Raw genomic sequence first — 15,075 nt, forward strand, 5'->3', positions numbered from 1 at the left:
TACAACTTTTGTATCTGACACTGGTTCCATGGGCCATAAAGTATAAAAAATACTCTATTGTCAACCTTGCACACACAGCTATACAGTGCCTATGTGTCGTCTGATGCCTGAACACGACATTGAGAACTGTAAAGAAAGCAGATACACTCAGAGTATGACAGAATACAGTAATTATAAACAAATGGACAAATCCTTCAAAAGGGAAGATGACAATTTTTATTGTTATTACAAAAGCAAATTTTTTTTAACTTCAGTCATTTGAATAATTGCAAGAGCAGACTAAGGGCTTAATCCTCACACAGGCACCAAGTCAGGCACAGTAGGTAGCTACAAATCATAAGAAAAAGGTTTCTTTACCTTGGATTCCCATAATTCCTATCTAGAGCATTCTGCCATGCTTTTGAATTAGGTTAAAAACCCAGCAAACCTAATCAGTTCCCTTCAATTCTGTCTTTTAAAAAAGGAGAACTAGGTATTAACCTGCCATCTAGTGAAAACTAGTCACTAAATCCTGGCCTGAGAGAGATCCACATTTCTTCTAGAACAAAGATAAGAAACTAGTTAACTAAGATGTGTGCCAAATGTTAAGTCCTTAAAATGTAGACCTGGGCTCAGACCTAAGTTTCACCTAACGCATGTGGGTGGTCTGGTCGCCTGAGGTGTGCAGGAGCTCCAGCTCCAGCACAAACACTCTTCCTGGGCAGCAAGCAAGGAGGTAGCAGGGACTTGGGCTGACAAGCACTAAGCTAATGTGCCTGGCAGAGGGGAGCCTTGGGAAGCACAATGTCATTCTACCTTTGCTGTCCACAAACCTGAGGTTTCCACGGTACATAGTAAAGGGCACAGTGGCATGTGTGACAAGGCAGAAAAGACTACCACCATTCTGAGGGTCACTTAAATCCTGCCTAATTTTCTGCCTAATCAGACATGGTGCCTTACTGCTTCTCCCTTATTTTGGAGAATACTCCAATATTCCCACACCTTCATGCCCTTAAAACACTTCTTAATAAACAACTCAGCTAGCACATTACTGTTTCAAGGAAGCATAGGATTAGAGGTATGTGAAAAGTATATTTACTGAAGGAAGACTCAGTTATGTCCTAGGATATTGAAAATTAAGAATATCCTAGAGCCAAAACCATCATAAGTTGAACCAAATTTACCCTATCTGAAATTTGGCAGTACATTGGTTCAAATGGAAACCACTGAACTACAGGGAAATAAAAACACTTCCTATTCCATTTACTATGAAATCTAATATAACCAACTGACTGCTAAATTTAAACCTACTAGTCTTTGAGTTGTGCACGTGTTAAGTACATTTATTTACTTAAGTTGCTGCCATGGCAAGATCTGTAGAGGAAAGAAACAAGACCATAAAGGTATTAGATGACATCTGCTACAATCATGGAAAAAATCAGCTGGAGGAAATCTAAGCCATGTTATTTGGAGACAGAAAATCGTCCCCTAAATTCTGTTGATTGCTATCTACCTTATGTATGTATGTCTGTGAGAGGATTAATGGCACAGTTTATTCTGTTAAGATAGGCCAACACTGAACATTTAATCATTCCACAATCAGCTATAGGGCTGTTACCAGAATTTTCACAAAGGGTTTTTAAAAGCTGAAACTTGCTTGATGTTAAGAGCTGTAATAAAAACTTTCCTACCCAAACCAGTGAAGCTGTCATCCATGAAGCAGCAGTCCATAAGAAGTCCACGCCAGTGAGGAAAGGTGCTAGAGTGCTGCCAGATGGAACAGCCATCAAAGACCATGGAGTAATTACAGTCACAGCTAGTGTTTCTGAAGATTGCCAGGGAGTTTTCTTGATTTTTTTCAAAAGTTCATCATGAAAGCAGTTTTTGAGCATAAGTTCACCTTTTTCTTGGGTTGCAAAACTGCAGCTGGTTGAATGTATGACCCCCAATATCTGTAGCACTTCAGCTGAGGATGCCAGTATCTGTCAACTGCATCACATTCAAAGTCCATCCTATTTTGTAAAAGTAGTTCTTGTAGTTTATGTAACTAGCAGACAAGTATGAACTACCTCTTGTTACAGTGAATAACCTTATTCTTCTACAATTCACAAAGTTTTTACATTCAATTATCACATATTTCAAGACTCAATTCAAAACAAATATACATGGGCTTAATTATTCAAGAATACCTTACTATTTGTCACTTAATTTCATAGCATTATATACTCAGTCCATCTCTTTTAGTTTGATTTTACATAGATTTTCACTGGATGAATTATGTTTGCACATTAAAAACAAGAAACATATTTCCCCTTCTCCCATAGTAAGAAATAAAGGTTGAAAAATGGCAATTATTTAATGTTTATTTCAGTATCTTAAGTTTATTAATTTAAAAAACTATGATTAAATAATCTAGCATGAAAGCTGTATAAAGAACATCATTAATGTAAAAAGATGCAAAGAAAATTGTGATTCTAACATATCTAGGCTAAAGACAGCAAAGAAAAATGTTTAGGTCTGTCCTAAGTCTGTAGCCAATTACCCTGTTTTTGCATTGTCAACAATATAAACACACTTGCACTTGCAGAAGACAAAATGACAGCATAGGAATCTGTGTATTGCTTTTCATAGGTCTGACATCTCCCCACACTGCCAGTTCACTTCAGACACATCTGCCCATCCAAGTAACCAGGCAGTGTAATGAAGGTTTTTAAATGCATCAAGTAAGCATTCTTCCCACAGAACTTCAAAGCCCACAAAAATGCATGGTGTTGGTTAATTTAACAATGAGGTTTCTTCTAAATAATCTTACTTGCATAAATGTGCAAGAATCCATCAAAAGTTTTATTTCATAATTATATTTATTCTCTTTATTTTTTTAGAGGTAGGCCCTTCACAGTTGATATCTAAGTCATTTTGAGTCTTGGCAACATGCACATAATATTCTAAAAGTGTAACTGTTTTAATAGCAAACATAACTTTTTTCCAAAAATGTGTTCAATTTAAAAATGGAAATATATCTCTGGAAATAATTTCAGTGACTCTTGAGCTTTTAAAGATTCATTAAAATCCAAGCAATTGCTAGTATTTTGTTCTTATTAACTTGGAAGTATAAAAAGTTATAATATATTGATTAAAGCTCCCACATATTCCAGAAAACTAAAAGCCCAGATTTGCAAACATAGTATAACTTAAATTTCATGCAACTTTAATAACCATGAGTATAGTTATAGGAGACTGCAGGACAGTAACTGTGCTCTGTCCATAAGCTGTAGCGTCATTCATGAAATGAATGGGAATTTTACAGTTATGAAAACATGATAGATTTAGTTTTTATGTTTGTGGCTGGAAATAGTCAGAGGAGGCTTTTCTTTTCTGAGGCAGGAAGATTACAGGGAAGTGACATGTCATTAGATATACACTTACAAAGTATCTTATTTAGAGATTAAGCCAATCTAAAAGAGGCCAAGTCTTCTGTAAATGGCAACACTCAAAATCAAAGTGGGGCTTCCAATAAACCCAGAAAAAAATCCGTGAAAGTATCCCTTCCATTTCCCATTTATTCTCATTAAAAATTGCAAAATCATGACAGTTGTAGCAGAAGGTCAGGATTCAATCTAAAAACCACCACAGTACTGCACTCTGGGCCATCCAAATCATAATTTAGCAAATTTCAGCATATATTTAAGAAAACAATTTTGAATAATTGAGAAAAACATAATTCTACTTGTTAACTTTCCTGTGCAGATTCTGATGGTTCTAAATATGTATTCATTTAGTTACTGGATGAGATTTAGCTTTAACCAGCAAGAGTCATCCAGCCTTTAAAATTACTGATATAAACAATAAATAAACTGAATAATTTGTAGAACTGGCACTTGCAATTGATATGGTTTTCATACTAGTTGCATGCAGCTCTTATAAATACTAAAGGAGGCATTTTTGCCAGGTCTCAACATGCTGTTTTTATTGTAAATTCCACTAATTTAACAAGTTAATGGAATTTTTTGTAGGGGTACAATTTCATTATGCTTTATACTTATGAAAACTACAGATATGCTGTTCCTGTGTCTTAAAACCACTTACTTTGTTTAAGAAACCATGTTAAAATATCAGTTGGCAGAAAATAACTGAGAGACCTAATAAAGCAGTGTCATAGTTGCATAAAGATATTGTATGTATGCATTAACCATCAAAAGAAGGGTTCCATCTAATTCTTTCTTTTAATACAAACTTGAACATGGTTTGTAAGTGCCTCATTTAAGTAGTGGAGAGGAAAAGAGTTTAGAAAAGTCCAAGTAATAAAATGTACTTGATTACTTGGTCCAGTTAAAAAGCTAATGCAACAATGTTACATCCAGATAAAAAACAGTATTCAAAAGCAATTCAAATACCAAAAAGGGTTTCAAATTGAATATTTTATTAACATGGTAGTTGTCTTTGTAACATGTGCACACACACTCGCACACTCAGAATGATCTGCCTGGGGGGAAAAAGACTAGGTATGCCTAAGGGGAAATGAAAAATAAAAAAATTCCTGGTAGGTTTTTCATTATTGTAGGCGATTATGTCCACATCACTTACAAAGCTATTGCCAAATCTGTCCAAGGAAGCAGAGTTTGAGAGGGGAAGAAAAAAATCTTGGGAAAAATTCAACAGTGGCATAGCAGAGCTCTCAATATGAGAAAGCTGACATAATGTGGACTTTTGCTGTGAATTTTGTCTTTGCAAAATATGGGGAGAGTTTTGTCAATGGGCAGAAAATAAGAGAAGGCGGTGTGAAGTAGGCTTTTGCAGTCAATTTTCCTCACAGTATTGTGCAGGGTCATCAAGAAAATGCTTAGTCTTTCTCTGGAACCAGTTTCAGAACTTTTCCAATTGCAATGGTCTTACCTAGAAATGAAATTTTTAAGAAACCTTTTCAGTAGTTAACAGCAAGGCTATGTTAGATATTAAAACTTTATCATTATTTTACAATGTAAATTACTAATTAAAACCTATGCTGAAAAGTAAAGTATGGATATATCTGTACAGTAGAATTATTATTTGGCAATAAAAAGGAATGAATTATATACATATCACAGCATGGGTGAACCTCAAAAACATGCTGAGTGAAATAAACTACACACTAAAGGTCACAAACTATATGATTCTGTTTATAAGTCATGTCCAAAAAAGGCAGGCAGAGAAAAAGTAGACATATGGTTGCCTACAATGGCCAGAGGTGGATAGAATAATCGGTGGTCTTGGTAAACAGGTATTTGGGTTCCTTTTTCAGATGTTATAAATGTTATAAAATTAGGATGTAGTGATGACTGTACAACTCTGAACATACTAATTCACTGAACTATATACTCCAAACAGGTCAATTTCATGGTATTTAAATTATCTCAATAAAAGCTGTTAAAAAGGGCTCTCAGACCCTATTATTAGAAATACAAAATCCATTTGGTCTTGTGAAAAACCTAAAAGCCAAGCTATTCTTTAGGGGGGAAAAAAAAATCTGAAGTTAAAAATTCTTCCTACATTAATTTCTAATTGCTAAATAAAATTCTCATTTTGTTATATTAATAGGAAAGCCCCAATAGCCAGTTTCACTATCATCAAGAAGACTTTTAAGATAATGACTTTAAATGTATACCATCTTTATATAGTTTCCTCTGAAATAAAGCTCAGGGACCATATCCATCATATTCCCAGTGCTTGGCACAACTCCTGACATTCAGTGGATATACAGTAAAGTTTTTGCTGAATTGAATTAGAACTAATATATGAACTGACTATTCTGTATTTTAAGTGAACCATAAAGTTTTATGTAAAGTCTTCCATTGTCTTAAAATAGTAACCTAAAGTAATACTCTATAAGAGAAATGTTCTATTAAACACAAAGTCATTTTGTTTCTATGATACCAAAGTTTCATAGCTGTTTGAAATAGGAAAATTACAGCTATTCCAATTCACTCAGGCAGAAGTGGACACACACACACACAAGAACATGAACATTAAACCCTGAAATAAATAATAAATATTAAAAATATAATAAAAATATTTTTATTTTATATTACCTTTTATTTTAAATATTTTTATTTATAAAAATATAATGAATAAATACTAAACCTTGAATATATTAGGCATTAAGGCTATCAATCTATGTACTCCTTTATCTCCTCCCATTTCAGTGCAGTTAAAGTTTATCATATTGGATTTTAAAATGATTTTTTCTAAAAAATAAGCATGTCTACCTCAAAGGTTTGCTTACTAGCAAAAATTTGCTCTACTGGATAAAGTCCTTCAAGATGAGGTTTTATCACACATATTAGAGAGGATTTTATCATAGAAATGTCTTATTTAGCAATAAATAAAAGGACTCCCAAAACCTACTGCCTGCAAAATATCAAGATTAAGGTTCTTAATCTAGAGCATTACTACTAAAGTGTATGGTCAAGTCTGTTTAATTCATTCAACTCATAAAACATATATGACATATAAACAGGTATCCAAGTTTCCTATGAACTTCTAATGTGCACTGTACTCAGATGAAAACTACCAAAGCTAAGCACCTTAGACAAACCTCTGGACATCAATTTAAAGGCTTACCCTCATCTCTTAAAGTAAAGCGACCCATTTGAGGGAAGTCTTTAAAGGTCTCAAGGCAGATGGTTCCTGCTGTCCTCAAGCGGGCAATGCACACTTGATCCTGTTTCACAAAACGGGGTCGAGTCTTACTTTTTTCTCCTGATTTCTTGTCTACCAAGCAGATTAAGGCCTATCCAAGAAAAAAGGATGAGATTAGAATAATGCCTAATAAAAGAATCTTTAAGACCAGAAGTGTGAATAATGGTCTTAAAACAAAAACCCCAATTATCTTAAAACTCACTGTTATTTCAACTTCTTCAATACAGGTATGGATATGCAGCACCGCATTATAACCTGGGCAGATGATGGACTTGTGCTCTATAATCACTATCTGTCAAACAAAAAAAATTATCATCTTTATCCCTAGGTAAAAAAAGAATTGAATGTGTAACTCACAATTTCAGTAGGGCAGCAACTTATTTTTGTGTTGGAAGTGATAGGTCAGATTGGGTTACCTCAAAGCATGACTTTTTGATATCCTTATCCTACAGATCTTCTTGGCAAGTGCCCAAACTTTAAAAACATAGGCATACTTTCTTCTCTGGGAAGCCTTTCCTCTATACTCCTCCACCAAGGCATTCACTGCTGCTCACATGCTACAATTTTCCCTCTTGATATGAACTTAGTTTTATCCATTTCCCAGTATCCAAGCTCCAAAGTTAACAAGCTTGTATCTGACAGAAAAACCTAACTTGATTAATCATCATATAACAACTCAAAAATTCTGTGAGTTGTACCAGTTAACTTACTCTGTCATCCTCCTGGGGAAGTCAGGTTGCTAATAACATGGAGAAATTAATTGTTTTCCTATCTGGAAATTTGCTTGCTCTGAATAAGCAGACAAACCATGACTTCCAAGGCAACTATGCTCTACTTAAAGTAGAGCATAAAGACACTTTAAGCAAAATATTAAGTATCAATATATATTATCAACAGAATATAAAAACTAAAAATGCATACTTTCTACCCAGGACTTGTACCATCAAAGACCATTTGGGTATGAGATATACATCACAGCTGTTGTGATCTCTATATATGGTTTATCCTATTTCAGTTCCCCTTCTGCACACAATGGCATATCACCAGTTATCAGGACAAAGGGCATTTAAATCCTAGCCTCATTGTGACAGTGAAGGTCATCATGATAACAACAATATCTGGTTTACCTGGGCATCAAATGTGCGACCAGAATGACAAAGATTATTAGGATCACAAAGTATGAACCCTGGAAGAATCTCCTCCTCTTCGATTCCTTTCAGTCTGATTTTGAGGTTTTCACCTGGGGCTACAGAATCGGTTTCCACATCATCAGAAAGGATTCCAAGAACTTCCACATTGTGCTTAAAAAGAAACCAAGATTGGAAAACTTGATACATTCACTACATTTTAGAATGGAAAATAATGTTTGCTGAAGACTTACAAGTCACATTTTTCTGTGGTTGTTGATTAGCCAAAGTAATTCTTTTGAGTTTAAAACTCTGTAACATTTGTATAACATGAACTTAATGAAAATCATATCCTAGAATTACAAGCTGCCAATTAAAAGATTTATCTGTCATCTTTTAAATATCACATCCTAATAATTTCCAAACAGAATATCTACCTTTCTTACTTTTCTAAAATTAAAACATAAATCATTTTAATTTTATAGATATAACTTTTATTATTCTTAAATTTCAGGAGTTAAGAGACATAGCTTCTGCTGCTGCTGCTGCTGCTAAGTCGCTTCAGTCGTGTCCGACTCGGTGCGACCCCAGAGACGGCAGCCCACCAGGCTCCCCTGTCCCTGGGATTCTCCAGGCAAGAACACTGGAGTGGGTTGCCATTTCCTTCTCCAATGCATGAAAGGGAAAAGTGAAAGTGAAGTTGCTCAGTCATGTTGACTCCTAGCGACCCCATGGACTGCAGCCTACCAGGCACCTCCATCCATGGGATTTGCCAGGCAAGAGTACTGGAGTGGGGTGCCATTGCCTTTTCTGGACATAGCTTCTATTACCTATCAATCCCCAAACATCTGAAGAATGTATTTTTCTAAGGTTATTTGAACAACTAAGCTTTAAAAGCACACTGACTGTTTAATAGGTAGAGGTTTCCTTCTAGGGTGATGAAAATGTTTTGGAACTAGACGTGGTGATGGCTGCACAATACTGTGAACGTACAAAATGTCAATAGTGGTAAAATTTGTCTTTTATTACAATAATTTTTTTAAGCATATAGATGGGGAAAAATGTTAAAAGCCATACCCACAAAGTAGTCCCTTATTTTACTCCATTTCCTCCCTTGGAGATAATTCATATTTTTAAAACACATGCCAGAAAACAAAACAAAATAACAACCTTCAAGACAAAAGTGAACTTTCTCATTGGATGGTAGATAAACAGTAGAAAATCCAGAATCATTGTATTACATACCAGAATTCTACAAACTGTCATTTGCTAAACTCCAGTAGTTTCTCCCCCATACACATACACAAATAATGGCTTTCTTTCCCAAAAGGTAGCTTATACCTTACTGATACCTGTCTTGAAATTCATTCCAAAAACTAGTAGTACAGCCATATTTGCTAGCAAATTCTTTAGAGTAATGGAATAAAGAGGTAGAAACTAGCAGTTCCATCATATATAACCAAACAAATATGTTTACTACCTTTTGCCCAAATAATCCAGTGTAACAATTCCTTTCCCTAAATGAAGACTTTTATAACTAAACAAAATAGAGCAAGTCAAATCTGTAATCCATACTTATGAAAAATTAAGATTAATTTTTTAATTACTGAGAGGTAGTAAAGATTTTATCTACTCAAAGTGCTTCACAAAAGTGGAGAGTCATACATGATTTATGTATGTATGGCTGGCTGGCTTATTTCACTTAGTAGTAATGCCCTCCAGGTTCATCCATGTTGTAGCTTATATTAGAATATCCTTCCTTTCTAAGCTGAGTGATACGCCGTTTTTATGTGTACACCGTTATTTGTTTGCTCCTGCTTCCGTGTGTTGGGTGCTATGGACATTGGTTCTTCAAGGTCTGTTTTCAGCTTTTAAGGGTGTATACTCAGATGTGGAACTGCTGGATCATGATTACTCTATTTTTATTATTATTTTTGTTTTTGAAGAAACGCCATTAAGTCTTCCCCAGCAGCTGCACAATTTTACGTTCCTACCAACAATCCAGAAAGGGTTCCAAATCCCTACATCCTTGCCAGCATTTGTTATTTTCTGGGTTTTTCTTTTTTTTAAATAGCCATCCAGATGGCTGTGAGGCATTATCTCACCAGAGAAGGCAATGGCAACCCACTCCAGTACTCTTGTCTGGAAAATCCTATGGATGGAGGAGCCTGGTAGGCTGTAGTCCATGGGGTCACGAAGAGTCGGACACTTACTGAGTGACTTCACTTTCACGCATTGGAGAAGGAAATGGCAACCCACTCCAGTGTTTCTTGCCTGGAGAATCCCAGGGACGGCGGAGCCTGGTGGGCTGCCATCTGTGGGGTTGCACAGAGTCGGACGCGACTGAAGTGACTTAGCAGCAGCAGCAGCAGCGGCAGCAATGATTAGTGATGTTGAGCTTCTTTTCATGTGTTTGTTGGCCACTTGTTCATCTTCTTTGAGAAACGCCTGCTTTAAGTTCTTTGCTAATTTTTTAGTCAGGTTCTTTCTTTTTGTTGTTGAGTTGTAGTTCTTGATATATTATGGATAGTAACCCCTTTATCAGATTTATGATATACAATTTCTTACCCCCATTCTGTAGGTTCCCTACCTATAATTTTTCAGTGTAAAATAGTCTTACATCTGGGCTTCCCTGGTTGCTCAGACAGTAAAGAATCCAGCTGCAATGCAGGAGAACTGGGTTCAATCAATCCCTGGGTTGGGAAGATGCCCTGGATGAGGGCATGGCAACCCACTCCAGTATTCTTGCTTGGAGAATCCCCATGGACAGAGGTGCCTGGTGGACTACAGTCAATGGGATTGCAAAGAGTTGGACACGACTGAGCAATTAAGCACAGCACAGCATAGTCTAACATCTTTTAAAACATACTTCTATTCCACTGAAACTCAGGGACTGAAGTAAACTGAGTTCTTAAGGACTGATTAACACCTGTAAGATATGCTACACTGAACTGTTCAGTAATTAGTGTAAAGTGATAGTTTCTAAAGAGAACTAATATATTGAGTCCCTTCACCTTTAGCTACAGCCCAGCACTAAGTTCACTTGCCCATAGTAAGTACTTTTCTATTGTGATAAAATACTCATATTTACCTTTTAAAACTATTTTACATCATACAATTCAGTGGCATCGACATTCACAATGGTATACAACCATTATCAGTATCTGGTTCCAAAACACCATCACCCCAAAAGGAAGTTCTGTGCCCATTAAGAATCCACTCCCCATTCTTCTTCCCCCAGCCCCTTGCTTCCATCTCCACAAGCAAATTTGACTTCTGTGATTGCTCAACAGACAAAATACAAGGATTTAAACTGACCATTATTTTCACTTGTTTATCACTGCATAATTACCTCTTAAAGAAAAGACACTATGATAGCATACTCTGATCTCCAATGCGTAAGGCATCAAGAAACCCCGAAGTATACTTTGTAAGGTTTCAATTAAAACTCAACAGTACATTGACAATTGTCTTTTGTAATATTCTTTGCCTGGAATAAGCATGGTAAAGAAATTCTCAGTTAAATCTAACAAAATGTCTATTTGGAGGTTCTGATAATTCAGGCCTTTTCCTACGTAAACAACATCTTTGGATTGTTAGAGAAGTCCTCTGGAAAACAGGTAACAGTTTCTTAGTAACAGGTCATCTGCAATTACCAGCAACTGACCAGTCAAAAATAACACAAAGGAATATAGTTCATTGAGATTTTTTCATGTTATTTAATGAAACCCTCTGCTATAATGAAGAAACTACAATAAGGTATTAAGAGTCAAGAAAAGACCCATTTATTATTAAAAAAAAAAAAAATCCCTTTCTCCCCAAATAAATTAGGGGCATAGCTTGGACACATTTTATAGTATCCAACATAACTACTATGTACAAAAAAGAAAGCTAATTATATTAATGTTAAACCTGAGTTTTCATCCCTGGCTCACTTACTAATCTAGAATGTTAACAGAAGCAAATCACTCAACCACTACAAATCTCTATTTACTTCCTATAAAATAACTAACTGAAGCTCTCATGATGATGTACTTTTTAACTCTGACATGGTGCCAATACTGTCCCTTCTCCATTTGTCAATAAATAACACCACATATTCTTGATTAAATTTTGCACTTGACATTAACTAGCTCCGCATAGCTCAGTTGGTAAACAATCTGCCTGCAGTGCAAGAGACCTGGGTTCGATCCCTGAGTTGGGAAGACCCCCTGGAGAAGGAAATGGCAACCCACTCCAGTATTCTTGCCTGGAGAATCCCATGGATAGAGGAGCCTGGCAGGCTACAGTCCCTGGGGTCGCAAGAGTCGGACACAACTTAGCGACTAAACCACCACCACCACCACCACCACCAATGCTGGATTTAAAAAGTGGTTTCTTTTAATGAAATCCCTAAGATTGAAAAGTTCTGATTCCTTACTAATATTTTCAAGAGAAAACTTAAATGAACAAGAGCATTATGAATTCTTACCTTGTTTGGCATCATCACAAGCTGCTGGCCTTTACAAATAGATCCTGATTCCAGCTTTCCCAGGACCACAGTGCCCATATCCTATTTAAATTTAAAATAAAAAACCAAATGTCAGACTTCTGTTACTACTATACAGGAGTTCAACAACCCAAAGTGAAATATTTCAAGGCTTATTCAGAAAAGAAAATCTTTAGCTCAAGTGGTAGAATCCTTAGGATTAATCTTAGACACAGGCAACAAATATACATATATATAATACTAATAAATAAGTATGCCTAGGGATTTAAAAAGAACACACTGCAGGAGACAGAATTTTACGTTTGAAGATCTAAATTTGTTGTTCAAATTGAGGTTCTCTCAAACCTGTCTGAGACATTCCCTATTTAAAAACTAAATTTCAAGAAACTTAGCATGAAGCTAATGAAATAATGATGTATTTGAAAAAAAGCAAAATACTACATATTGATAGTGCAGTACTTAAAATGAAGCTGAAAACATAGTTAAAAATAGTGAAGCTTATTATTTTTTTCTTTATTTGAAGCTTATTTTTTAAAGACTACATCCAGTGTTGGTTAGGCTATGGTAAACACGTTCATATGCTGCTGGTGGCCATGTAAATTAGCACTGCATTTTGGAAGGCTATTTGTCAGTATCTATCAACTTTAATGTAGAAACTCTTTCAGAAGTTTTACTTATAAGAATCTCTCACCAAAAAATGATCACTGGCTCATAGAAAAACAACCAAATTAAATTAAACTGATTTAATTATGGTCTATATCACTGAAGAACATAATCTTTATTACAGAGATACCTGTGTTATGTTGTTAATTATTAAAGTTATTTCATAGTTTAAAACAGAACACAAAATAATTTGTCACCTCCCATAAAACCCAGTTTCTTTAACATTTTGGGTACCTTGTACTTATCCACAATTGGCAGCCTGATTGGTCCATCAACTGATCTATTGAAGTTTGGCAAATTATCCAGATATGGAATAAATGGTAATCCACTGAGAATATAATAAAGAGTCAACATAAATGTTAAAATTTTAAGAAATTACATGGCTCTAACTTTATCTAGTTCATCTCACTTATTCCTCAGAAATGTTTTCTAAAAAAACAACATAATAGATCAATATAATGAAAAAGTTTCCCTGTAAACTTATAAAACTATTTAATGGCAAATAACCCACATGTTGTAATAAACAGAAGCCACACTATATAACTTAATTTTTCATGGACTTTTTCCAGCTCTGAAATCAAGATTCTGTAATTTCCCCTTTAAAAATACAGTATGTGAATTGGGAGGTATAATATTGCCAAGATCGCAATGTTCCCCCCAAACTGATCTACAAATTCAGTCAGTTCTTATTAAAGTCCCACTGCCTTTTTGCAGAAATTTGACCAGCTGATCCCAATGTTCATATGGAAATTCAAGGGACCCAAAAAGGCAAAATATTCTTGGGGGGTGGAGGGATAAAAGTCAAAGACTCACATTTCCCAATTTAAATATTCACAAAGCTGAAGTATTCAAGACTTTACCTTATAAAACATTAATCCAAAAATGAAACACACACCTAAGAGCTTCAATAGGCTTAAATGAAAATAACAGGTCTAATTCTTTATGACTGGATTGGGCAACAATTCCCTAGGCATGACACCAAAAGCACAATTAAGAGAAAAAATAAACAAGACTTCATCAAAATTAAGACCTTTTTGTATTTCAAAGGACACTATGAAGAAAGTAAAAAGATAGCCCACAGAATGGGAGAAAATGCTTGCAAATCATGTCTCTGATAAGGGAATTGTACCCAGTGCATAAAGTACCCTAACAACTCAATAACAAAAAAGAAAACCCAGGTAAAAGACAAAGGTCATGGCATTTTTAAAGCCAAGGTTACACTCAATATTTTCTTAAATTATTGGGCTTCCCAGGTAGCTCAACCCATGAAGAATCTGCCTGCAATGCAGGAGCCCCTGGTTTGGTCCTTGGGTGGGGAAGATCCCCTGGAGAAGGGAAAGGTTACAGTATTCTTGCCTGGAGAATCCCATGGACAGAGGAGCCTGGTGAGCTATGGTCCATGGGGTCGTAAAGAGTCAGACACGACTGAGTGACTAACACACATAAACACACTGGGCCTTCCCTAGTGATCCAGGGGGGCACAGATTCGAGCCCTAGTCAGGGAAATAAGATCTCACATGCTGTGCAGCCAAAAAATTAATTTAAAAAAAGATTACTTAATAAGACACAAACTTTTAAAAAGATTACTTACATGTACCAAGGACAGAAATCTGATTGCTCCTTAAGATTTGCTCCCGTCAGTCCTGAGCATGGCATGAAGTGAATGTCCTTTTTGGGATTAAAGCCAACTTTTTTCAAAAACGGCACCAGTTTCTCTTTACATTCTTCATATCTATTAATATTTATAAATAATTATAATGTAAAGCAACTGAACTCTATAGTTTCAACATTAAACAGAGTATGAACAAACATTAAGACATCCAAGCTTGCCTCTCATTGCTCCAATTCACTGTTGGGTCGTCCATCTTATTAATGAGCACAATCAAGTGTTTGACGCCTGCCGTCTTTGCCAGCATGGCATGTTCTCTCGTCTGTCCTCCTTTCTCAAATCCAGTTTCAAACTCTCCTTTCCTGGCAGAGATTACCTGTTCCAAGAAATCAACAGTTTATTCTTACACATTCAAGTACACTCTTCTAGCAATACAACATTTTTCTTTTCAGTTTTATCAGAAGCATCTTGCAAGAAAATAGAAGTGAGTGAGTTAGTCATTCAGTGTGTCCAGCTCTTTGTGACCCCACAGC

The 15,075-nt window shown here is 35.7% G+C and overlaps 1 protein-coding gene across 3 annotated transcripts in view; it reads right to left on the reverse strand.

Moving 5' to 3' along the window:
- Positions 1–193: 193 nt before the first annotated feature.
- Positions 194–15,075, reverse strand: part of GSPT1 (G1 to S phase transition 1) — a 33,729-nt gene continuing 18,847 nt past the window's right edge. For all 3 annotated transcript variants that reach the window (XM_061402543.1, XM_061402540.1, XM_061402541.1), the window contains exons 8-15: positions 14,764–14,918; positions 14,525–14,665; positions 13,168–13,261; positions 12,253–12,333; positions 7,782–7,955; positions 6,857–6,946; positions 6,577–6,745; positions 194–4,872 (exon numbers count right to left, since the gene is read on the reverse strand). In XM_061402543.1, the coding sequence (XP_061258527.1) occupies positions 4,820–4,872; positions 6,577–6,745; positions 6,857–6,946; positions 7,782–7,955; positions 12,253–12,333; positions 13,168–13,261; positions 14,525–14,665; positions 14,764–14,918 (957 nt within the window). In that variant the 3' untranslated portion in view covers positions 194–4,819. The remainder of the gene's footprint in view (positions 4,873–6,576; positions 6,746–6,856; positions 6,947–7,781; positions 7,956–12,252; positions 12,334–13,167; positions 13,262–14,524; positions 14,666–14,763; positions 14,919–15,075) is intronic.

This window comes from Bos javanicus, chromosome 25, assembly GCF_032452875.1.
Source record: "Bos javanicus breed banteng chromosome 25, ARS-OSU_banteng_1.0, whole genome shotgun sequence".
Classification (NCBI taxonomy): Eukaryota; Metazoa; Chordata; class Mammalia; order Artiodactyla; family Bovidae; genus Bos; species Bos javanicus.